Raw genomic sequence first — 23,879 nt, forward strand, 5'->3', positions numbered from 1 at the left:
GTAAAATATTTCATGCAGCCAACCTTATTTATTGAGAAGTCCTAATTTTATTGCCCGTTAAGTAACATGTTTGTTCCACAAGCTAATTTCTTATAAAGCAAAGCACAACCTTTTCTTATAAATAGTATAAATTATTTTATTTACAGAAACTTGTTACAAAACAAATAGACTATATATTTCTTCTCTTTTAAATATCCAAAGTAATTTTCTATCCCTTGACATTTGTTCATGTTCTATACAGCAGCCAACACAAAGTCCAGCTGAGATGCTCTTGATTATGTGTACAAATTATCAAACTATTCACACGTTTTTAACACAGGAGATTGCTTTTATAACCAAGCTCAAAAAAAAAAAAAAAAAGCAAAATGCTTTCAAGGCCCTACATTCACACTGACAGTATGTAGTGCTCATTTAAATGATCTGAAAATGTAAAATGTTTTGCACAAAATGTAAAAATGATTATTTTCTGCTAAACAAACTTTTTAACAATATTTTTTCAAAGCCCAATCCCCCCAAACCCCCTGGACAGAATGAGCGACATTAAGAAATTCCTTGGCAACAGAACTCTTACAGGAAGACAGCTGCCTTTATAAGTTACATTTTTCAAATTATACATTTTTTTCATGTTCTCAGAGGTACTTGTTTGTATTATGTTTTTGGAATACAAAATATTTTAAATATTTTAAATTGTATTTCATGAGTGAGTAACAAAACGGACACATCGTGTAAGTTGCTGGCTGACAAAAAGATCTGCAACCCTTGGTGCCACCAGGCAATCCATCACCAATTGAATTACTATGAACCAAAAGGTCTTAATTTTAAAATACCTTATAAAATTACCAGCATGGGTGGTTTTCAACTCCTCCCCTAAAATTTTAGAAACAATATTTACGTGGAAAAAAGCAAACTCCAAAAGTTCAACTGAACATTCAAGTCTTTTAAAGAGATTCTGTCTAAGCTTAAAACTAGGTTCAGGCACTTTCAGTTTTTTCCATTAGTTTTAAACCACATCACATACTAACATACATGTGCTCAGAGTATACACACACACACACACACACACACACACACACACACACACAATCACACACTCTCACACATAAAATACTAACAAAAGAAAAGCAGTGTGTCACTTAGTTACATGTAGTCTATCGGGAAACCAGGCAACCAGGAAGAAGCAATGCCCACTTCATCTGTATGAATCCACTCCCGAGACACTAAAAGGGACAAAGACTTTTCACAGAACAGAGGCATCCCTTAAAACTGTAAAGGAGGCAGGTTCTAGAACTATTGGCTTGGCAGTGAACCACTTCAAATTATAAAAAGGTATTTACTTTTATTAATTAATAAATAAATACTAGATGATCTCAATTGTACCAAAACAGGATATCAGAAAAAAAGACCTGTGCAAAAATACATATTTAAATATGTACAATTCATTTTTAACAAAATATGTCTTCTGAAATAGGGATACTTCCATATTTATAATAGAACAAGAAATTCCAAAATAAAGATACAAAAGTAGGTTTTGTATAATTCTTTGTTCATCATTGCAGCACTTTTTTTTTTTTTGTAGGTTAAGAAAACTGCAGGAGTTGTCATGAAATTCTATTGGAAAGAATATAAAAATTATCTTGGTTTTAAATTGATACCAAAGTCTGTCTAGAAACAACCCAACCACTGTAAATTTGGTTTTTGCAAGTTAATTTAATTCAAAAAAATACTTGTACTCCCGTGTTTTAAATGGTCTTAATTGTTCATCATCATAAAAAGTAGTTGTAGGAGAAAATAAAATATTTGAACAGTCTAAAATTTAATAGCACTGTTTAGAATAGGTCTGTTTGTGGCAGGCAGAATCCAAAATGGCTAATTTCCTAATCCCGATGCTCTGTGTATTACCGGGAGACATAATGAAATTCAATTAAAACCTCAGTCTAAGAAATCAAATGTTCAATACTTGCTAATCTAAATATCTACATTGTTCTGAATCAACTTGTTATCATGGATCCTATTCACATCTTTCGGAACAACATGATCTCTCTGTAAATTCCATTGCTAAAGGCAACTTTATTTATAACCATCAAGTCCTCTTGGCTCTGAAAATAAATTCTACCCATACCCCATTGCACTTGTCACCAAGGAATCAACTAGGTACGTTCTGATTCCCTCTCACCTCCTCTCTCTTCCCCGACTGGGATGGAAACCACATTGATTTATCCTAACTATGCCAAACTGGCCCATCCATGCCCTCTCCTTACTAAGCTCTCCTGTAGTATCATTTTAAAAACATTTACTGATTGATTGCATAATAATTGAACAAGATACTGTTCTCTCCTTCCTTTAAAAAAAATCAGTATTTTACATCAATTTATAGCTAAAGTATCTGCATAAAGTTTTTGTTTTCTTACATAATAAGAATAATTCTGTAGCAATTCACATTATTAGGCTGGTAACCAAGTTTATTCATTCTACCTGTTGTTGACTTGAAATTCCCTGAAACTGAAGTTTGAAACCCAAGAACTGTAGGGAAAAAAGGATGTACTGACTGGCTCTCATCAGGCCCTGGCCAGGGCAATGATCAGTGCCGTGGAAATTTTACCCTGTGTTCGGCAACTTTTGTGTGTTCTTCTAAGCAACAGTGCCTGGTTCTCGTGTCAGAAGCCTGTAGTGGTGGAAGCCCCCATTTAAAGGCTCTGGCTCATACCCGAATTCAATGACACCTTCTCCAAGCAATGCTGTTTTAACGTATTAAGGTCTTTCTTTAGGGTTGGGGTACTAGAAAAAAAATCCTAGAGGGCTCCAAAACTCTCAGGAAGATGGCTGGTATAATCCCAAGAAAGGAGGGTGTGGGTCAGGGCAATCCTATACACACATCACAAAAGACCTTCAGATCGGGACTTACATGTTCTCCAACTCCCTTCCCTTGGTGTCTGCTCTCGTCCCCAACCACATCCAAATAAACATCTGGAGTGGCATGAAGGGGAGTGCATACAAAACCACACAATGCCAGAAGTGCTTGAAGTGGAAACCTACATTTAGTCCCAGGACAGTATCCAAAGAGGAAAACAAGGGTAATGCAGAGAGTGCCTTGGAAACATTTAAATGTATCTAATAATGTCACTTTAAAAGGTGACTTTCAAAAATAGACTAGGTAGGACAACCAACCCAATCTGACATACTGTTTACCATGAAAACTTAATGGATTAAGAAAATTTCTTCTCTTTGGAAATCTTGAAAAAAGTTTTTTCTCCCTATAGTGATTTTAACTTCCTCATTCCCACCCTCCCCCGACCCAATTTGGCCTTCCTTTCTCAAAACTAGCTTGCATTCTCTTTCTTAAAAAAAAACAAAAACAAAAACAAAACAAAATCACACAGAATTGCTTTTGTATCATGAAAAGTAAGTCTCCAAAATAATTTATGCTTGCTGTCTGGGCATCGAAAATCTCAAACCAGTTTGTAAGTTAGAAACTTCTGACAGTTTCTTTTCCCAAATTACTTTCAAAAGGCTGGGCTACTTTGTCATGGTGCCTTGGGCTAACATCCGTATTTCATTCCTGGAACACTGCTATCAAAATCTAAAGCCTAATTCCCTTCTTCAGAGGGTTGCTCAGGATGCAGCCCTCTGTCCTCTGGAAGGTTTCTGGTCTCCAGTTAAGGTGCCTAACTGCTGGAGAGTGACCTACAGACGACAGTGTTAAAAAAAAAAAAAGGTAGTAAAAGGAAGGAGGGAGAAAGGTCTACAGTAACGCTCTTGCCAAAACATTCTTTTGCCCAGCCAATCTACTTGAAGAGTGGCTCCGTGATATACTGCAAGTTAAAAAACAAAACAAAAACAAAAACTTCTCACAGATTGGTACAAGCAGTCCAGACCACTTTAACACTGATAAAAGCAATTCGGTGGCTGAACTTGATCCAGTGTCCTTTATGAGTACTCACTGCTAGAGACATAGCTTCAGGGAAATCCTCTGTTAAAACAACAGCCAGGCAGGTTTCTACCCTTGAGGCCCACAGGAGGTTGGGAAAACAGACTCAAAGGCATCGTGGAGTCCAGAGTGCTGAGTGGAGGTGTAACTTGTCCTCAAAAGTGTCCGCATTATTCCTCCCCGTGCTATTTTCAGCTGTCAGGGACGTGCCTTTGGCTTTCAAAAAAGAGGGGGTGGGGAAATAATGAAAAGGTAAGTAAGCGTTTACACACTGCACTCTCTTGATTCTAAACAAGAATATTCCAAAGGCTGCACACTACTAAAGTCTCCATTGACTGAGTGACACCAGGAACAGTCAGCTATAGAATTTGGCCTTAGCTTTCAAATGCCTTCACTATTACTGGGCACAATCATTGCAAAGATTTACTTCTAGACAACTGGCTAGAAGAGATGCAGGCATGGGTTTCTAGCTTAGAGAAAAGGCTCTTATGTTTGCCTGTTAGTTTTATTTACTGATTTTGTGTCCTTGAAGGTATTCCAGGTTGTTAACTGAGAAGGGAACAAGGTCAAGGGCCAGCACACACAGGTGTGACAGTTCGCACTCAGGGCAGTGCCCATGCTGGGGGAGAGGAAACTCTGGCATTCACAGTAGGCTTTTACATCTTTGGTGGCAGAGGCCATGAACAGACTCTTGGGGGTCACTACCCAACCCCATCATCTCCCAGACTTGCTAGCGTGTCCCACTCTTCATCCCCTTGTTTAGAAAACTTCAACTAGCCCAGTTATTTTTGTTTTAAAGGCAGCTCCACAAGGAACAGCAAGTAGAGATCCCTACTTTTGTAACAGCAGCATTCTTTAAAGTATTTTGGGGTCATGAGTCCCTTTGAGATTCTTATGAAAGCTATAAGATAAATGAACAAAGACATAAAAATGTGCAACACTTCTTGGGGTTCAATGATCCTTTGATCTCTAAGCAAGCACCCCCACTCCTGCCCCAGGATTTGTGCAGCATAAAAAAAAAGTACTCCTCTGCAGAGAAACTCTCTCTCAAACACAAACTTAAGTGGAAACTGATTTTAAGGAAAAAGCCCAAAGTTAGGCTGTCTGCGTTGTTCTAGTAAGACACAGTGCCACTATATGGTAAAAATCAAAGGTGGCAAAATGGCAGGTCATGAGCCAAAGATGGCCCACAGATACATAGTCTATACCAGATTTAAGAAGAGAAAAAAACGTGTATGTGTGTGTGTATTTATGTATGTGTGTGTATGTATGTGTGTATTTATGTATGTATTTATATACACACACACACACATATATCTCGACTAAATTTCACATGCAAGTCCAGATCTGCAGCCTCTCTTTAAAGCTGGTAACAAATGTCTGGAAGCAGCTGCTCCATGTCGCCCTATTTCTAGTAGGCACTGTCAAATCTCTGCTGTGCCCCACCTGGCCCCCTTCTGTCCTTTTTGTTACTTGTGGGCATTAAGATCTACACTCCTGTCTAAATGAAGACAGTGTGCTCACTAATACAGATGTGAGATGGACATTACAGCACAATGGGATGCCCCTCCCATGGGGATCATGTCTCCTGGGGACTCTACTCTCAATGATGGTGTGTTGAATAATGGGTACACCATGTCTTCTGTGTTTATATTGGATTATTATGCTTATAAACTGTAATGAGTAACTACAAACCAAGAAGGAAAAGCACACTTCTCATTTGTCCAGGAATCCCCTGATCAGGATGCCAAACAACACATAATAACCCATAATGTATGCAGCTGGTTAAATTCACAAATATTTTCCCCATAGCTTTGGCACTGGGTGTTAATTCACCCAAATATTAGAGGAAAATTACATCACACTAAGAAAATACTAAGAAACTTCTTGGTATTTTCTGAAAAAGTTCTAACCTGGCTGGCATTTGAGTTAAGTTCTGAAGACGAGGAAGGGGAAAAAAAACCATGAAAAAGAGCCTCACATTTTAAATCAGGGCTCAGGGGTGATGTTGCTGAAATTCCTGTTCGTAAGCAAGGTGAGGAGATATCCTGATGAATAAAATAACAAGATGAGAGATGAGCTGGAAGTTAGAGCAAAGGAAGCTGGAAGAAACAGCTACAGGTGAGGTCAGTAACAGGCAGAAGAGCTGGGACGAGACAAAAATACAGCCTAAGAGAGAAAGTCATGGTTAATTATGAATCCCACAACCACTTAGCCACTTCTCTACTGATGGGTTCATATGCAGACTTCTTTTTAACTATGAGCTTGGAATGAGATTTCAATCTTCTGCTATGCCCATACTGAATCCTGTTTTTCCTGCCTCCCTCAAAAACGGGAAGAGAAAATAAGGGGTGAGATTTAACCAGAATATCTGAAATTCTTTTGAGAGGGAAAAATAATAATTTTTTTTTTTTTTTGAGATATAGTCTTGTTCCGTTGCCCAGGCTGGATGGAGTACAGTGGTGTGATCTTGGCTCACTGGAACCTCCACCTCCCGTGTTCAAGCAATTCTCCTGCCTACACCTCCTGAGTAGCTGGGATTACAGGCGTGCACCACCACACCCAGCTAATCTTTTTATGTTTAGTAGAGACGGGGGTTTCACCATGTTGGCCAGGCTGGTCTCAAACTCCTGACCTCAGGTGATCTGCGGGCTTCAGCTTCCCAAAGTGCTGGGATTATAGGCATGAGCCGCTGCGCCCGGCCTCATTTTAAATCTTAAAACACCCCTTTCTAGATCAGTTTGATTTTAGCCCAGCTTTCCTCAGAGGAACATACTGAAGAACCACTATCCAGGAAACAATGCCTGCTTCCTTCCTTAAAGCCTTGAATGGCACACACTTCACAGCATTGGGATAACATATTATTGGCTATCTCATAAAGGGACTCCCCTCCAATTATGATTTTGCTGTCATGCCTGATGCTTTCTGCAGCTCTATCTACTAAAAACGCATTACTACACTTTCTTTCCGAAGAGCATCTTCCAAAGGCACCAGAAATTCTGGCAGAAGAGCCTGTTTTACCTTCATATGGCTGTGAGCTGTTTTTTTTTTTTTTTTTTTTTTTTTTTTTTTTTTTTTTTAAGACACCATGAAGCTGAATATCTGTTTACAAACCAACCAACCAACCCAACCAAACACATTTCTGAGCTGGCAAAAGATCCTAAGGGAGAGGAAATGGGCATTCCCATGGGGGTCATAGTCCATTTCCTACCTGATGAAGGAGGGAATTGTTCGTCAGTCCTTGTGCCCCTGCGATGGTGCCTGTATGTTTCATGTGGACGTTGTTCATGGCTGGCACTTTGGCAACCTTTGTGGGTTTGCTGCTGCTGTTGTTGATGCTGCTCGAGCTGGGTGAGCACTTTCTTTTCTTTCCTATGAATTTGTCTAGAGGAGTGTGTGAGTGGGAAAAACTGCCATGGGAGTTGACAGGCAGTTCATTGGACTGGTGAATGAAGGGCCCAAGAGAAAGAGTGGAATCACTGCTGTTCACCATCACACTCATCCTCTTGATGGATTCAGCAGGGCTCCCGCTGGGGGGGCCCCTCCCTGACTGGTCATGCCGGACGTTCACCGCATTTGCTTTATTCGTCACACAGTTGAGGCCGATGCTATGGGAAGATGTTACCGTTGAGGGGTAGGGAGGCCCAGAGTGAGCCACACAGTTTTTCCTAAAAGACTCCATGGAATGAGAAGAAGAGGAGGAGGAGGAAGAGGAGGAGGAAGAGTGAACCAACAGTGGGGAAGTGTTTTTGCGTTTCTTTCCTGAGCCGCCACTGGTACTGCTACTGGCATTTTGACAGTTAGTGCTGTTACCAGAAGACTCCTTGGGCCTCAAAGATTTGCTGGATTTCAATTTCTGAGGTTTCCTGGACATAGGGGAGGAGGGAACCGAGGAAAGGCCAGAGGGCGTGGAAGGGGATGAGGATGAAGAGGACACTTGTCTGGATTGCATACTGCACACAGGATCCATCGCCCCTGAAGCAGCAGGCTGTGCATTTAGTGTGGTTCCATGAGCTGGTACCGATTTGCTATTTGGGGAGATGCAGGTAGATGAGAGCAGGACTGGGGATGTAGAGACGGTGGCTGCTGCCAGATAGCTGACTCCACATTGTGATGTCGGCACAGAGTTTGTCCGGTGAGGAATACGTGTGGAGATGGGTGAGGTGGTACTGGGCACTGGTGGGATTTTCCTGAAAAAATGAGAGGATAGTGAATGACACTGACCACAGCCATTCACGGAGACTTTCAGATGGCACCCTCTCTGCTTATGACAGAGAAATCATCCACATCAAAGCGATCACTCTGAACTACAAAGCCAATTCTGTCACCTCTCTCCTTCAAATTCTTTAATGCCTTCCTGGGGCTCTTAGAGTAACTATATGTGTGCAACTCCCCGCTGCTACTACCCCAGCCTCTAACTCCACCTCCCACCCCCAATGCCCTGTTCCCTGCTTCCAGCCGTTCCTTATATTCTGAGAAAATGCCATGACCCAATACCCCAACTTCTGCTCATCCTTTAAGTGTCGGATTGCTAATCACCAAATCCTCTGCAGAGAGTCATCCCCAGCTTATTTACCATTGTAGTCCTAGTGTTCAGCACAGTGCAGGAAACACAGAAGAGAGAATTCAGGAACGAGTGAGAGAAAAGGAAGGGTGCAGCTAATTAACAGTAACTGCTAGGTCATAACTATTGGCCTGAACAAGGGACTAAAGCCCCACAGTATCAAGGGATATTCAGCATGATGTTGTAACAATGGATTCTGTTAAGAATGTGTGGGCAAGGTATTTATTAGGGGATGCGGAAACCGTCTAAATTCAAACCAGGGACGGTCTCCTTTTATTTTAGCTCTGAATGTTAAATGTGACAGTAACAAAATTTCAAAAACTTCTTCGGCAGAATTTAAACTGAGGTGACAGAAGAGAAAAAGACCTGACTGGAAGGCAAGTGCCAGGACTGCCTTGATCCCGACTTACAGGGTAGCCCTGGCTGACCCAACCACTACCCCAGTGAGAGAGCTGGCCTAGACTTCTGCCTAGGTGATTTCCAGATGCTTTTAAAGACTACTGTTATTAATAAAATGAATTAATGACTGCAAGTATTTGCAAATGCTTTAAAAATCCCATTAGGCCAGGCACGGTGGCTCATACCTGTAATCCCAGCACTGTGGGAGGCCGAGGCTGGTGGATCACTTGAGTTCAGGAGTTTTGAGACCAGCCTGGCCAATATGGTGAAACCCCGTCTCTACTAAAAATACAAAAATTAGCCGGGCATGGTGGTGTGCACCTGTAATCCCAGCTGCTCAGAAGGCTGAGGCAAGAGAATCGCTTGAACCCGGGAGGTGGAGGTTGCAGTGAGCTGAGATCACACTACAGCACTCCAGCCTTGGTGACTCAGTGACACCCTGTTTCAAAAAACAAAAAACAAAAAACAAAACCCAAAACCCCATTCAAGGGTGCAGCTCTGGCCTGATGTTAGTGCTTCTCAACTCCAGCTGTTGCACACTACAGTCACCTGTGGAGCCTAAGCCACATCCATACCGATTACACCAGAGTCTCTGCGGGGAGTGGGGACAGACAGTAGTAATTTCTAAATCTCTCCAGGGGATTCTAATGTCAGGGGATTCTAATGTGGAACCAAGGTTGGGAGGCTAGGCTCTCTCTCTGCACTACTCATAGAGGAGGGTGGCAGGCACTGTCATTAATTACCTGAGAGACTGGTTAGGAAAGCTGAGTTCCTGGGCCCCACCCCAGAATGACTGCATCAGAAGCTGTATGGCAACAAGGCCCCTGGGTGATTCTGGGGCATCCAGAATCCCTGCTCTAAATGAAGTCCAAGCCCTACTGCTCACTGGGAGCAGTGGCTTCTCATGACCACCAGGTGGCTCAGGAAGCCAGGGCCTAAAGACCAGGCTGCCTGGAACCAAATCTTCCCTTCCAGAGCAGGGAAGGATGTGGATCTCTCCGAGAGGCAATTACAAGTTCCTCTTAGAAAAGTTCTTTTAAGTAGTTACTCTTTTGTGTATAAAGAGGCAAAATAACACTATGTAGAGATACATAAAAAATAGTAACGTCTGTGGGGGCTGGGTGGAAAACAAGCATGTAGGAGACAGGAGGACTCAGGATTTTCAATGTATGCCTCTTTATACTCGTTTTTCCTTTGTTTTTTGAGACGTAGTCTTGCTCTGTTGCCCAGGCTGGAGTGCAGTGGCGCGATCTAGGCTCACTGCAAGCTCTGCCTCCCAGGTTCACGCCATTCTTCTGCCTCAGCCTTGTTTTTCCTTTTTTAAGCCCAGTGACTGTATTACCATTTCAAAAAGTTAAAAAAAAATAACACCAACAAAAACCTTTGAAAACCATCCCAGCCCCTTCTTAGGGAATATGGGATACTGGTCCCAAATCAACAGAGGACAAGCAGTTCACAGAAATCACAGGAGGTGGGCAGTGGCCTTTCAGGTTATGGCCATGCTGCAGAGAAAGTGCTGGTCAAATTTCACCACTGCCCAGAGACTCCACAAACTGAAGTTTACTCATTTCATACTCAATTCCCACTTCATTTACCTCCAATTTCACCACAATAACCCTGTAAGGAAGGATTTTGGGCTGAGCCAGTAGGATGGGACCTGGATCACTTTGAAAGTTTCCTTGAGGGCTTTAATGATGCCAGATGAGAATAGTTCTCTGGATGAGAAGCGCTGAGCTCCCCAGAGCAAATCTCAAGGGCTGCCTGAAAAGGCTGCCAGCACTCCTATGTTGGGGGGCATCATGCACCAAGGTCTCATCTGCCCCAAGCCTATGTGCCAGCTCATTACTGAGCAACACGCCCCTTGTTGCTGTAGACTTTTTAAAAACCAGTGGTCATGCTAATGGAAAGGGTCAGTTTCCTTCTTGCTGGAAGCAAGTAGGCAGCCTTCAGACAGAACAGAGAGTAGACAGGAGAGTTGACCTTATGATCCTACTTTTTAAAAAGTTCACAACATCCAAGAGGAAAGTCTCACCGTACAAGTCACTAGGAACTGAAACTATCTTTGCTCAAACTGTTGGCCATGAGCCACATACCAACATAATGTGGATAAAACATTCAGAAGTCCATTCTAAACTCTCAGGAGTACATTAAACCCATAGTTTCATGAGCTCAATGTGCTTTCCAAGTCCCAGTGGGTAGTCGGAAGAAATATGAAGTTGAGATTTCACGTATCTTAGGGAGTTCTGGTGTGGAAAAACCCCTGCAGAACCCCCAAAACCAGTCCCCTGATTCTGTGTCTAGCCACGGACAATGTTCCTTCATAAAGAAGAAACTCTTATCCAGCAAGAACCAGAAAGAAACATGAAAAAGAAAAGCAGAGTAACAGTGCTCTGGATCTGGTCTTCTAAGGAAACAAATGTCCTACTAATGATCATGGAGATGGTTCTTTGGGTTGCAGACAATCCAAGGCCTCTGACCAGCGTCTGACTTTATTAGAAAACCAAGGCAGGGAGGCAAATGAATGTACTGGCAGAGTCCATTTAAGGAGGCCCTAGTAAATGATGCCCAAACAGAGGATCTGGGATGGCCTGGGGATTACTGGACAGTCACTTTAGTAAAGCTTACTATTCACCAAAGTCACTCCCACCGAATACTAGTTCTCCAAGATGTTCCCCTAAGAAAGGTTCTGAGGTGAAAAGAGTTTGGGACGTATTCCACATTATACATGACATTCCCTGCTTCAACAGTTACAAAGCACAGTGCCCATTAAAGGCTCTGAGAAGTTCTGCAGTAAAAAATAGAACAGTTTTTTGTTTTTTTTTTTTTACAGGAAAGGCTGAGTTAAACCTTTTTGGCCATGGAACTCTTCTTCCACTTAAAATCCTGTTTGGGAAGCATTAAGTACATAATATCACACAAAGTGTCTTAAATTGCAAACTGGACCACATGGCTCCTATACCTAAAACCTTCAACACTGAAGCAATTTCAGTGTCACCTGGCCATGCTTGTACCATGCTCACTTTCTTGCTCTCTCTCCAAAAAGCTGTCATTTCTGACTCAAGACCTTGACACAGGTGCCTCCTTCTGCCCAGAACCCACTCCTCCCCACCATCCCAGTGACTGCTCTTTCTCATCCATCTGCCTCTTCACAGAGGCTTTCCCTGAATCCCTCTGGCCTGTATATTTTCAGCTGTTTACTTGAAAACATGTTACCTCTAGGTTCAATTCCTGGCCCTACCACTAACTTGCTGCATGACACTGTATCTCAGTTTTGTCACCTATTAAAAAAAAAAACCACACACACAAAAAAAAACAAACAGGGGTGTGGGGGAGGGTATAATCATGGTCAACTGACAAGAGAATTGTGAATGTTAAGTATATCTAAGCTGTTTGGTGTATAGTTGGCTCTCAGTAAGTCTTGGTGATTGTTATTGTTTCCATTCTCTCACTTAGGACAAGCTATCATCTCCTTATTCTTCTGTAGACTAGTTTTTTTCTCCCCTCAGCCAATCCCAACTAGACTGAGTTCCATACACATAAGAGTCCTTCTGCTTTGAACCCCAGGACCCAGAACAATATGTAGTTGTGGAGTAAATGAATGAATGAATGACAAGGCACCTTCTCAGGGCCAAAGGCCAGCTTTGTTTAGATAAGCATATCTTCATAACATCAGTCTCACAGGAAACAAAAGACAACACAGCACTGTGTAAAGTCAGCTCCTCTCCCCAAGAACAACAGGCACTCACTTCCATAGCTGTGCATTCAGATGCTTCTCCACCATGAGGTTGAGGGCACAGCGAAGCCGGTTCCACCTGGAGTCAAACACGTAATAGCCTCTTCCAATCTGCCGGCTCCCAAATGTGCAAAACTGCAAGAGAGAAAATAGCCGCGTGCTTGCTGACTCCCACACTGGCATGCCCAGTCAGGGTTCTCACTCCTTCAGGAAAGGAGCTAATCAGGAAAGACAGAACTGCCTCTGAGTACCCGAGGCAGTGAAGCATGAGAGTGACGATGCCTAGCCCTGAGTGTCATGGAAGAGAAAGGGAAAAAAGCATGAGATGTCCCCCATACAGAGTGCGTGCTGCCTCTGGGGCACCCTGTTCTGAGCTTCTCTCACACCTTGACCGCGTCCCACACATAATGGGCATGCCAAGATCCCTGGCGCGCCCCCCTGCAATGCCCTGTCCATGCTGTGTGGGGAGGGTCAATGCGGGGGTGGACGTGGAACTTACAGATGCTGGCTGAGGATGATGACCTGAATAATGACAGTCCAGTTTTTCAACAGACTCTTCTTTGTCATCGCCTTCGCCCTCCTCACTGGATAACCGAGAAGCTGGCTCAGTGGCAGGCAGGGGAGGGTGTGGAGATTCATGGACTGGAGGAGGGTCAATGGGGGCACTCCCACCTTGCTGAGCAGGGCAGCCTGGAGGCCTTGGTGAGTAGAAAGTGCAGCACGGATCAGATCACACACCTGGGAATCAGCCACCTTAACTGAGATACAATGTATCCAAAACAACCTAGGGGAGGCCTGAGTTCCACCTGTAGCACTGGGGGAAAACAGATGCCGATCCAGGTGGCTTGGGATTAAAGGAACCTCTCTCCTGAACTGAAGGATGTTAAGTTCAGCTGTTTGCCAGATACAATCAAGGTAACTTAGAACGAATCCTTTCCATTGCCATTTGGGTGGTTCAGGTCCCTCTTCTATTCTCCCCCAAAGAAGGGGAAATACATATGGAATTTAACAGAATTCTTTGATTTCTCTTCAAATTTCAACTGGATTTGGTTTACTAAGACAATAAATGAAACACAGTCTTCTCTCAGTATCCATGGGGAATTGAGTCCAGGACCTCCCAGGGATAGCCAAATCTGCAAATCCACAAATGTACAAAGTGGCCTGATATAAAATGGTGTAGTATTTGCATAAAACCTATGCGCATCCTCCCATATACTTTAAATAATCTCTAGATTACTTTTAGTACCTAATACAATGTAAATGCTATGTAATGTATTGTTTAGGGAATACTCAGACAAGAAAAAAGCCTATACATGATCAGTATGACACAATTTTTCTTTCCCCAAATAGTTTCAATCTGCAATTGGTTTAAACCATAGATGTGAAACCCATGGATACAGAGGGCTGACTGTAATTCACAAAGTGCTCTAAGATAACCTAGGAGAGACAGGAGGTGATACAAGAATAAGGTGGTATTACCACTTTATGGGGATAGCCTACAGCCTCTTACTTAAGGCAGTATTTTTCCTACACCTATAATGGCCTCTGGAATTAAGCTTACATTTTTCTAGATGCAAAAACTTCAACGAGAAGATGACCAAAGAAAGGACTTGGGGAGGAATCTCTGGCCAGGTCCTGACCACACTCTGAGGAGCCTCCTCTGATGGCTCCTCCAGCATACTGCATAGAAACCACAAAGCTCATGTTGGGACAGGCTCAAACAGACACCTGGGTTTCCATGAGGGAGGTGCTTCCACCTTTATGCAACCATTTTAAAGATCAGACACATGAGGGTGAAATGGTAAGCAATAGCAACCGAGGGCTGGCACATTCCTCAGCAGAAGCTCTTGCTGCCAATAAATGAACGGCTAACACGGAAGCCCCTCTTTCTCTACGCCTTTCTTTTTCCCTTCCCTCTGGAAACTAGGTACAGTCTTTACTTCAACTTGGTTCAGTATATAAGCACACACACACACATATTCCACCATCACTGTCTCTGAGGTATGTGTATAAGTTCTCATTAAAACACTCTGATTCACTGTTTACTCTGCTACTAAAATGCTAATACATGCTCGGGGCCAAAGCCCCAAATGAATGAATGAAAAAACACATTAATAAACGGATGCTGTAAAAACTCAGGCTGAATGCCTGTCCCCAGCAAGAATTCCCACTGCTATATAAAGACAAATGAAAGGGAAACTGCGGCCATAGCCAGTGAAGAGTTCCTGTCACTAACCCGCAGGAAGGACCAATTTCTGCCTGGTCAACAGGGTTGAGACACTTGATGTTGAGCAAGTATAGAGCAGATAACTCTAGCTTTATTTTGCTGCTTGCATTTACAACCAAGAGAAGCCCTGGTTGAAACTTACTGATGAACTCAACTTTTTTTTTTTTTTTTTTCTCCTAGTAAAACTCCCTTAAGAAAACTATCTCCACAGTGAGCCTGAGGTATGTTTCTCAACATCATGACCATACTGAGATTTTACAGCATGTGCAAGTCTCATCTCCGAAGGTGGAAGAAAGAGTTGGAGGGCTTGACTTACCTTGGAAGACTGGGGGTGTGAGGTTTAGGTTTACTAGCTACAAAAGGCTTTGATTCGGAAGGAATCACTCCGTGAGGGTTTTGGTGCGGCTCCTGTGACGTTCTAGGAGGGGCGGGATGCGGGTCCCTGAGAGGCTGTGGTGGTTGCTGAGAGTCCGGATGGCGAATCAATTCCTTTTCCCTGGTTTTGTTTTTGTGCTCGGCTAATAACACATCAAATCGCTTTCTTCTACCCTGGACAGCCCTGCGCTGGGTTAAGGAATGTGTCTGTGGACCAAAAAAATACAGAAACTGAAGAATCTCATAATTAATTTTTGGTCTGCCTTATATCCCCAAACACCACTCCCAATAAAAAAGCAACCTAGACCATAAGCATAGTGAAAGGGTACTCAGCATTTGATAAGCTAAAAACCTTAAGAGCCCAATATTTTCTCCCTAGCTAGACTAGAAGCATACATTCTAGGCTCTAAATGCAGAAGAATCTGGAAATCTTATTTCCATCAGAAGAAAGAAGAAATGTGAGCGGTGACACCTGGTATGTAACTAAGTGCAACCATTAGTGCCATATGACAAGTACTCACGTTTGTGACACAATAGCAATTTGGATTTGGGGGCTCTTATCAACTCCATTAGAAAAACCCTCTTTGAACCATTTAAAATTTTGAATGTTAAAGGAAAGAAACAATTATTCTATAAAACATGTATCAGAAAGTGTTCTTTTAGTAACTTCCAGAGAATAAAAATTCAACGCAATTGCATCTCTCTTTTCCAATGAAAATGCCATGTAAAAACTTAAAGTGGCCCAAAGCATTCTGCAGACAGACTGCCACAGCCAAGAAGCACTGGACAGATGAGGCTGAGAAGAAATGCTATGAACAGGAAGGGAGACAAAGTCATCCCTATAGACAGACACTGGCTATGGAAATCAAGGAAATGGGATGGACAATACCCCTGGGTCTTCAGACAATGTCTAATTTCAAAATTAAGAAATGGGCACACAGAGAAAAAAGAAAAGTCAAATTATGGCAGTGTTTGTCTTAAGGCAACCAATACAAACCTGTGATTGAAGCAAATCTTGTAAGAAAATGTGCCTGTAGTCCAAACACATTTCATAGTTACTGGCATTAAAACAAAACAAAACAAATAAGCCTAATACTACTGCTAACAGAAGATACAGTCGAATGTACCAGTGTAAACTGGTCAGAGTTGGGCAAATCTTATCGGCAGTCAAGTCCAATCACTCAAGTTAAACCTGACCATTCCATACTGCTGAGATCTCAGTCTGTAAAAATGCAAGGAGATGCTAATCCTGAGGAATGGACGAGTTTACATAAGCTACAGTGGCCCCAATCACATATCCATAAACATACACGAATTTACCTACGTTTTCTTCTTTTATATTACAAAATACTGTAAATGTGTGCATACCCCTATACATAATACAAATGTGTTGGCATATTTGCTACAACTTTAGGGACTTAAAAAGGGAATTATGCTTCTAACTACCATTTTCAGTTGAATAACACAACCCACCTCCTTACGAGACACACCGCAAACTATGTCTACCTAAATAATCTAACCTGGCACAGATAAATGTGTTTAGCTTTTTACATTTTTACTTGATTTTCTTTAATATGAAAAATATCCATAAGAAAGTAACCTAAATGAAGACAAGGAACTTTGTTTTGTTTGTGTTGTACCAGCTTCTAGAAGAATACCTGGCACTCAAATGCTTTGAACAAAAAGTTTATAAAAATAAGGGCCCTCCAACATGTATTGAAAGAACAAATGAACATACATTACTGGTCCACCTGCCTGTCTCTCCAATCAGATGTATAAACCTCTCCTCAGCCTGAATGTCCCCAGTGCCTAGCACAGTACAGCCAAATGAAGAAAGCAGGCAGATACATTTTCCCAGCTCAGTTTGAAGAGTAAGTAGGGTTTCCACTGAGCTGTGAAGAACATTCCAAACAGAAATCTGATAGAGGTTGCCCAAGGCTCACAGGATAAAGACTGACTGTGTAACTAGCTTCCGGGGCCCTGCACACTCTTAAGACCCTTGCTTACTGATCCCTGCTCCTTTGGTCCTGCGTACCTCTTCCTCCCTCTTTCTGTTCAGCCATCTGGTTGGCTTTAAGGTTCTAAGGAATTTGCTCTGTCCCTGTCACAGAGCCTTCACACATATTGTTTCCTCCACCTCTCCTACCTCTCCCATCCTTCTCTGCCCAGACAAATCATCATATTGATTTCAGCCCAATGTTCCTATGGCAAGAAAGCCTTCCCTGGCCAAACTTCATTTTTGCAGGCTTTCATAATGTAGTCCTCTCATCTTTTTATAACTAATCAGTGGTAATTTTACACTTATTTTGGTGATCAATAATCTCCATCCTTTTCATCAGACTGTAAGCGCCACAAGTACAGGGAACATGCGGTTATTGTGCTAAACCCTCTATTCCCTGGGACCTAGAATGAGCGAGGTCGGTGTTCACAGATGTATGTAATAAAAAGTTCTACAATGAGTGAATGGACAAAGGCTACAGGAGTCACAAATCTCTCTGCATGGAAGGCAAAGAGGAAATTCGACGGGATATTAGACAGATGAAGAAGTGAGGAGGGGCAGTAAGGGTGGCAGACGGACAACAGAGAATGAGTAATGGGAACGAAGAGCAGCAAATCCCCTGATGGTGAAGAGAACAGATAACGTTCTAAGTCTAAGACAGAAGACACCTGGCAGCAACTTGGGAAACACTCAGGGTAGGGACACGCAGGCATGTTTAGCCCTACCGAGCTTAATAGATTCAGACTAAAGTGAAGGCAAGGAAAAGGAAAAGAACTGACTAAACAATGAAAAAAAGTCAACGCATCCTGTAAAAGGGCAGGCCTGGTGGATGCTGCATTTTCTGCTAGTTCTATGCCGATCTCATGACGAGCTGGGTCTGAAGACATATTAATGCAATAACAGGCTTAGCCCAATGCCACAGAGTGTAATGACACCCTTAAAGAAGGACAAGGGGAGCACATATCATTTGAAAAGGAAGATGGGAGAAAAATGCAGACCTATTCAAAGTCAGTCCACCTAGCAATAAAGGCACAGGAAGAATGTTTGTCAAGCTCCTTGAAGATTTTGAGTCAAAAAAAAAAAAAAAAAGTTTGGAACCTCACTTCTGGGTATTTATCCAAAATAACTGAAATCAGAATTTCAAAGAGCTATTAGAACTCCTATTTTCACTGAAGTACTAGTTACAATAAACAAGATGTAGAAAAAATATAAATGTCTGTCAACAGGTGACTGGATGAAGGCAACGCAGTATATACATACACTGGAATATTATTCAGCCCTTAAAAAGAAGGAAATTCTGCTATATGCTACAACAAGTATGAACCTTGAGGACATTATACTAAGATAAATAACCCAGTCACAGAAATATTAAACACTGCATGATTCCACTTATATGAGCTCTAAAATCAAACTCACAGACTCAAAGACTAGAGTGGTGGTTGCCAGCAGCTGAAGGGAGAGGGAAATAGGGAGTTACTAATCAATGAGCATAAAGTTTCAGTTATAGCAAGACGAACAAGTTCTAGACATCTGCTGTACAATATTCTATCACAGTCAACAATACTGTCTTGCACGCTTGAAAAGTTGTTACAAGAGGAGATCTCAAGTTAAGTGTTCTCATCACAACAAAATTTAAAAGAAAGAAAAAAGGTGTGGTTCCCTGCCACGCTTTGTAAACGACTGAAAAAGAACATCTTGGGTTTGAGAAAAGCAAACCTCATTGCCCACAGGTACTATATTACTGAGAAATCCATATTACTGAGAGCCAGGGAGGCAGGAAGAAGGCAAAAGGAGAATGGCAAGTTGTGATCATGATGTGGACAGGGTTGAGGCATGCTTTCACACATTCTCTCAGGGGCAGCTGAAACTGACATAATTCTACAGAGCTCAGATGGCTATCTTCATACACCACCCCGACTACACCACTGTGTGTCCAATTAGTACCCTATACAAAACAAAAGCAGTTTAAGAGAGTTTTTAACCTAGAAATCCAAGGATGGGCTTGGGGTGGGGGTATCCATTAATCCAAGATAAAAATTCAGAATGTATATGTATATGCACTATTTTATTCTGGAAAGATGGACCGTGTTTTTTTTTTAAAAAAATGAGATATTTGAAGGCACTCTTGACCAACCCTTTTCCCCAAAAAGGTTCTGAACCACTGCTGTAAGACAAAATCTATACACTAAAATTAAACTAGAAGCTTAAAGTAAGAACCATTTAAAAATTTCCCACTCCAGAAGACTGTAACATGCCTCCACTGGATGGGGCCTGGGGCAGGGCCTGAAGTCCTTTATTCAAATACACTTTAATAAAATCTAAAATAAAACACTAACCATTTTATTAATTTTTAGAAGAAAACGCTAACTTTTATCATTTTTACCCCCTCCCTCTAAGGTTTTAAAATTACATACTTCAAAGCAGTGACTCTGAATGCTTCTTGAACCTTTCTGGGGCGTAGCTGGGGACACCCTCCAGAGAAATGCACATCAACACATAAGCTCATTTATGTAGAGGTGTTCACTGATGACCTGAAGCCACCCACCACATCAATAACCCTTACTTTTCAGCAAATATACCTTATTAACATACTGGCATTTTAAAGGAAATAAGGAAGACCCCAGAGCAAAAAGGAAGACCATTACATTTTCTTAGCTTGTGTATAAATTATTTATATATTTTATCTAGTTTTTTCTCTTAAAACAGATGGGTCTCGTAATGTTGTCCAGGCCGACTCGAATGCCTAGGCTCAAGCAACCCTTCTGCCTCAGCCTCCCCACTAGCTGGGACTTACAGGCACGCCTGGCTTGCAGTATTTTTTTTTTAAACTAGAAAACAGGGCTATCTCAAAGTCACAGATTTTTTTAAAAAGTGGTTTTTTAAAATTTAAGAACCATGGTTGACACATTTGTTAAATGTTCATACACATGCAAAGGAAATTTCTAGACTTGCTTTAAGTCAGTATAATTTACAGCACAGTCAAGGGTAGCCTCTCATATTACATTTCCATATGGAAATATTAAGACTGACTTGGAAAGAACACTATTCCTGTGGATACAACACTGCTCAACAGAAACAAAACCTCTGTCAAGATTGTAATTTATAACAACACACTTCACATTTTGTCAATCTGAGGCTTTCTTCCAAGTTATTCCTTCACCTACACAATTCAGAACAATCCACAGAGCATCCTCTCTGGGTCAGAGAGACTTTGCGAGCAGTGTGGTATATCCCAGTCACCCATGTTTATCAGGATAGTTGGCTTGACTTTCAGAAGTCCACCCACCTTGCATGTCAAAGACCGGGTGCAGGGTTTCTTGGTATCGAGATCAATAACCCCACAGTGGATGTCAGGATCAAACTCTCTTTCTGTCAAAAGAACACAGGCATTACATGTGGCCTGACAAACTCTCCTCCATGTATTTTGTAAGTAAGAAAATAGAAGAAATCAACAGTTAGACAAATTATAGCTGGAATAAAATCTACATTATCAATAAATAAAAATATATACAATGTGTGAGCGCCGCAACAAAGCAGCAACATCACTAAGACGGGGTGACTATTACCATCAGATGACAGAAAAGATATTAAGTATTACTTCCTTCAGAAATACACCACTAGATAGCTACTTTTACATGACCTACACACATACACTCTCATGCTCTTTAAAAACCAAGAGTGAAGAGAACAAACACATTAACTAAGGAACTTCCTCCTAAAGCTGAAGGTGACCAGTTTTAAAAATAGGAATTCTAGACTGCAGTTGATTTGCTCCCCATGAATGCCCATTTAATGCTCTCTCTATATAGAGAAGCATTATGAAGAAAGAAAATTTGAAGTTACCTGATAATCTCTTATTTAAAAATTTCCTATTATTGGAATTGTCTTCAGGTTTCTTTTCCAGAGAGAGCGGTGCAGGAAGCCCTTTGCCATTCAGAATCTGTCCAGGTGAAGGCAAGGTTGGCTTTGGTATTGAGGGGCAGTTAAGGCCAGGCTTGACTAAGGAACTCACAGTAGCAGGACAGGTTGGCCCCACCGCAGATTTCAGTAGTGTGCCATCCATTTTCGGATGAATCTTTTCCACTTTCACAGAGGGCGTCATGCTGTCATAGGACAAAGTGAGAAAACCAGTGACTGAGTGCCTCAGCAGCCCCCAGGTGAATGGTGAGCCAGAGGGATGAGGGTAGAGCCTGGGCCTACCCAAGCGCTGCACAGGGCCAGCCTCTTGGAAGGCTCCTTATGAATTCTGTTAGTAAGGTTCATATATATTAAGCCTATAAGCCCTTCTGGTGAGGCAAAACCCTCAGTGGACCATCAGATTTGCCTGGTCTTTTATCATTTCAAAAAATTTTACACAGCAGCCAATGGGAGACTTAGACCTGATACCCAATGCAGCAATGCAATTTTTATAAGAAGCAAAACATGAGAAGGTCTAAAAGAACCAAAGACTATCTGCAGAACCCTTAGAGACTATCTTTTGAGGACTGCCATTTGTAATAAAGGATTCATCAAAACAAAGTAAACTTCTGAGTGAGCAAATATTTCCAATAAATGTCACTACAGACTTATGAGAACTCAAACATGCTTAATAACATATCTCCAAGAGGAGGTTCTTTGCTTCTGTCAATAAGGGAGACTAGTGTTTAATAAATATATGTTGTGTCACTAAAGTGGTAATTCTCCAGTCCTTGAAAAATGTTTCTATGACAGGAGCTTAGGGAATACCTGTGCCACTAACAAAGGAATGAATCTTGGAATCTTATTGACACTATCATTTTGCTTGGTAAAACTGAAAATACTGGTAGGAAGCTAACAACTGGCCTGGTTCCTATCTAAAGGCCTAGCTCTAAGTAAAGAAGATTTGAATCAATGTGGTTGTATAAACTTTGTTCAGTGGAGTCAGTGCTCTAACAGCTGTTAAGCTAGCCAGTGACTTATACACTACCGCTGGTACCTTTTTGGCTTTCGGACAGCTCCCAGAACAAAAACCAAGCTTGCTGTACTGTACTTCTGACAGAAGAACAGGGGCTGGGGGCTTAGCAACCAGGACAAACAGCCCCAAACAGCTGTACCTGGAATAGCCTGAGAGCAGTAGAGAGACTGCAAGATGTCACATCCTCTCCCAGCTGGCAAGGTCCTTAGGCAGCAGCAGGTGCTGGACCCTGCCCTGAGATTAACCAGGTTACCGGATCTTGGACCTACGATGTGTGCTATACCCTCCAAAGGCAGGTTGGCCTGAGAAAAGCCATCCGCCACTTGGCTGAGGGATACCCCAACAATGCGAAGTATGTTTCTATTGGAGTGCATGGCTGTTCCCTCACGTGACCTCAAGAAGCCTGCCAATCTACTGAGTGACCACAGAAACTTGCCAAAGACATGCCTGGAAGGTGTGAACTTCCTTCAGTCTTCCCTCATCACTGCTGTGATGTGAACCTAAGGCTGAAGGGAGGAAGCACTGCTTCCCTATTTGCTCTGCAGATCCCAGAAAATTCTACAGCGGCATCTAGGAATCTCTGCATCTTTTTATCATTACTATTACCAATAGCAGCAGTAGCAGGAGTGCCAGTATCCATTTGTTAACCGTCTCCTATGGCCAGAGACTATGCCAGGTGCTAGACATATATTAACTAGAATATTCTCAATAACCCAGCACAGTGGCTGTTATTCTTAGACTCAGAGAGAAACCATGTCTTGCCCAAACCCCTACAGCTAAGAAGTGACAGACGTGGGACATAAATCCAGGCCTATGTGACTTAAGGCCTTCTTGGACAAAACTCCCCCACCTCATGAAGCTTCCTTCTCCTCATCTGGAAAACGAGGATAGTAACAGTACCTATTCCATAGGGTTGTTGTGATAAGTGACATAGTATACACACAGAGTTAGGTTTCAGCAGCTAGCACACAAGAATGGATCAATAAATATTAGTAACCTTATTATCATTGCTATTACTACTCTGAAAAGTTTCCTATGACATGATAGGGAAACATCAAGAAACAATATAACATACATTTGAATTCTTCCCCAAGTGGGCTCTCTTGTATATTATTCACAGGCACTCTCAGATGCCACTGGTGTACACAGCTCTATTTCCAGCAGGTAAGCTTTAAAAACCCTCTTGGCCATACTCACATTCTACCATGGGGGACTCTACTTTGCTGAATGGGATGCATTGGCCTGGTGTTCCCCCTGAGCTGCAGTTTCTCTTTGGGTGATTTCAACAACTTGGAACTCGATGAGGATGCGCTAAGAACACCTCCACTGGAAGAACGGTTGCTTCCACTTGCACTGCCTCCTTTGCTTTTGGACAGAGAAGGGAAGAAGGAAAATACTGAAGTGGGAGGAACGGCCAAAGAAGGCTTGCTGGATGAGCTATGTCTTCTTTCTGAAAAGGAAAATGAAGAAAAAAAGATACCATGTTTCAGGCAAATCTCGAATGTAATTCTGGAAGAATTCCCTGAAATCAATATATTCACGTTAAAACATGTATCATTAAGTGAAGATATGTTAAACTCAGCAGCCTTCAGAAATGGCTCATCTAAGCCCCACAGACTTACTTAACATTCTAGGAACGGGTCCTTCTGTTTCTGAAGTATCTCAGCATAAAGCGTTTTATCACATCAGGAAATTAAACAACCATCGTAAACATGAGAATATTG

General features: G+C 42.0%; 1 protein-coding gene across 3 annotated transcripts in view; it reads right to left on the reverse strand.

Moving 5' to 3' along the window:
• Window positions 1-110: 110 nt before the first annotated feature.
• The window catches only part of ATXN7 (ataxin 7), a 106,660-nt gene continuing 82,891 nt past the window's right edge, over window positions 111-23,879 (reverse strand). For 2 of the 3 annotated variants that reach the window (XM_025375025.1, XM_025375026.1), the window contains 8 exons: window positions 23,353-23,605; window positions 21,066-21,325; window positions 20,509-20,591; window positions 15,165-15,430; window positions 13,121-13,319; window positions 12,635-12,756; window positions 7,137-8,115; window positions 111-4,141 (listed from right to left, as the gene is read on the reverse strand). In XM_025375025.1, the coding sequence (XP_025230810.1) occupies window positions 4,124-4,141; window positions 7,137-8,115; window positions 12,635-12,756; window positions 13,121-13,319; window positions 15,165-15,430; window positions 20,509-20,591; window positions 21,066-21,325; window positions 23,353-23,605 (2,180 nt within the window). In that variant the 3' untranslated portion in view covers window positions 111-4,123. Of the gene's footprint in view, window positions 4,142-5,906; window positions 5,974-7,136; window positions 8,116-12,634; window positions 12,757-13,120; window positions 13,320-15,164; window positions 15,431-20,508; window positions 20,592-21,065; window positions 21,326-23,352; window positions 23,606-23,879 lie in introns of all 3 variants that reach the window. The other variant, XM_025375024.1, reaches the window with a different exon arrangement.

The sequence above is a fragment of the Theropithecus gelada genome, chromosome 2 (genome assembly GCF_003255815.1).
Source record: "Theropithecus gelada isolate Dixy chromosome 2, Tgel_1.0, whole genome shotgun sequence".
Classification (NCBI taxonomy): domain Eukaryota; kingdom Metazoa; phylum Chordata; class Mammalia; order Primates; family Cercopithecidae; genus Theropithecus; species Theropithecus gelada.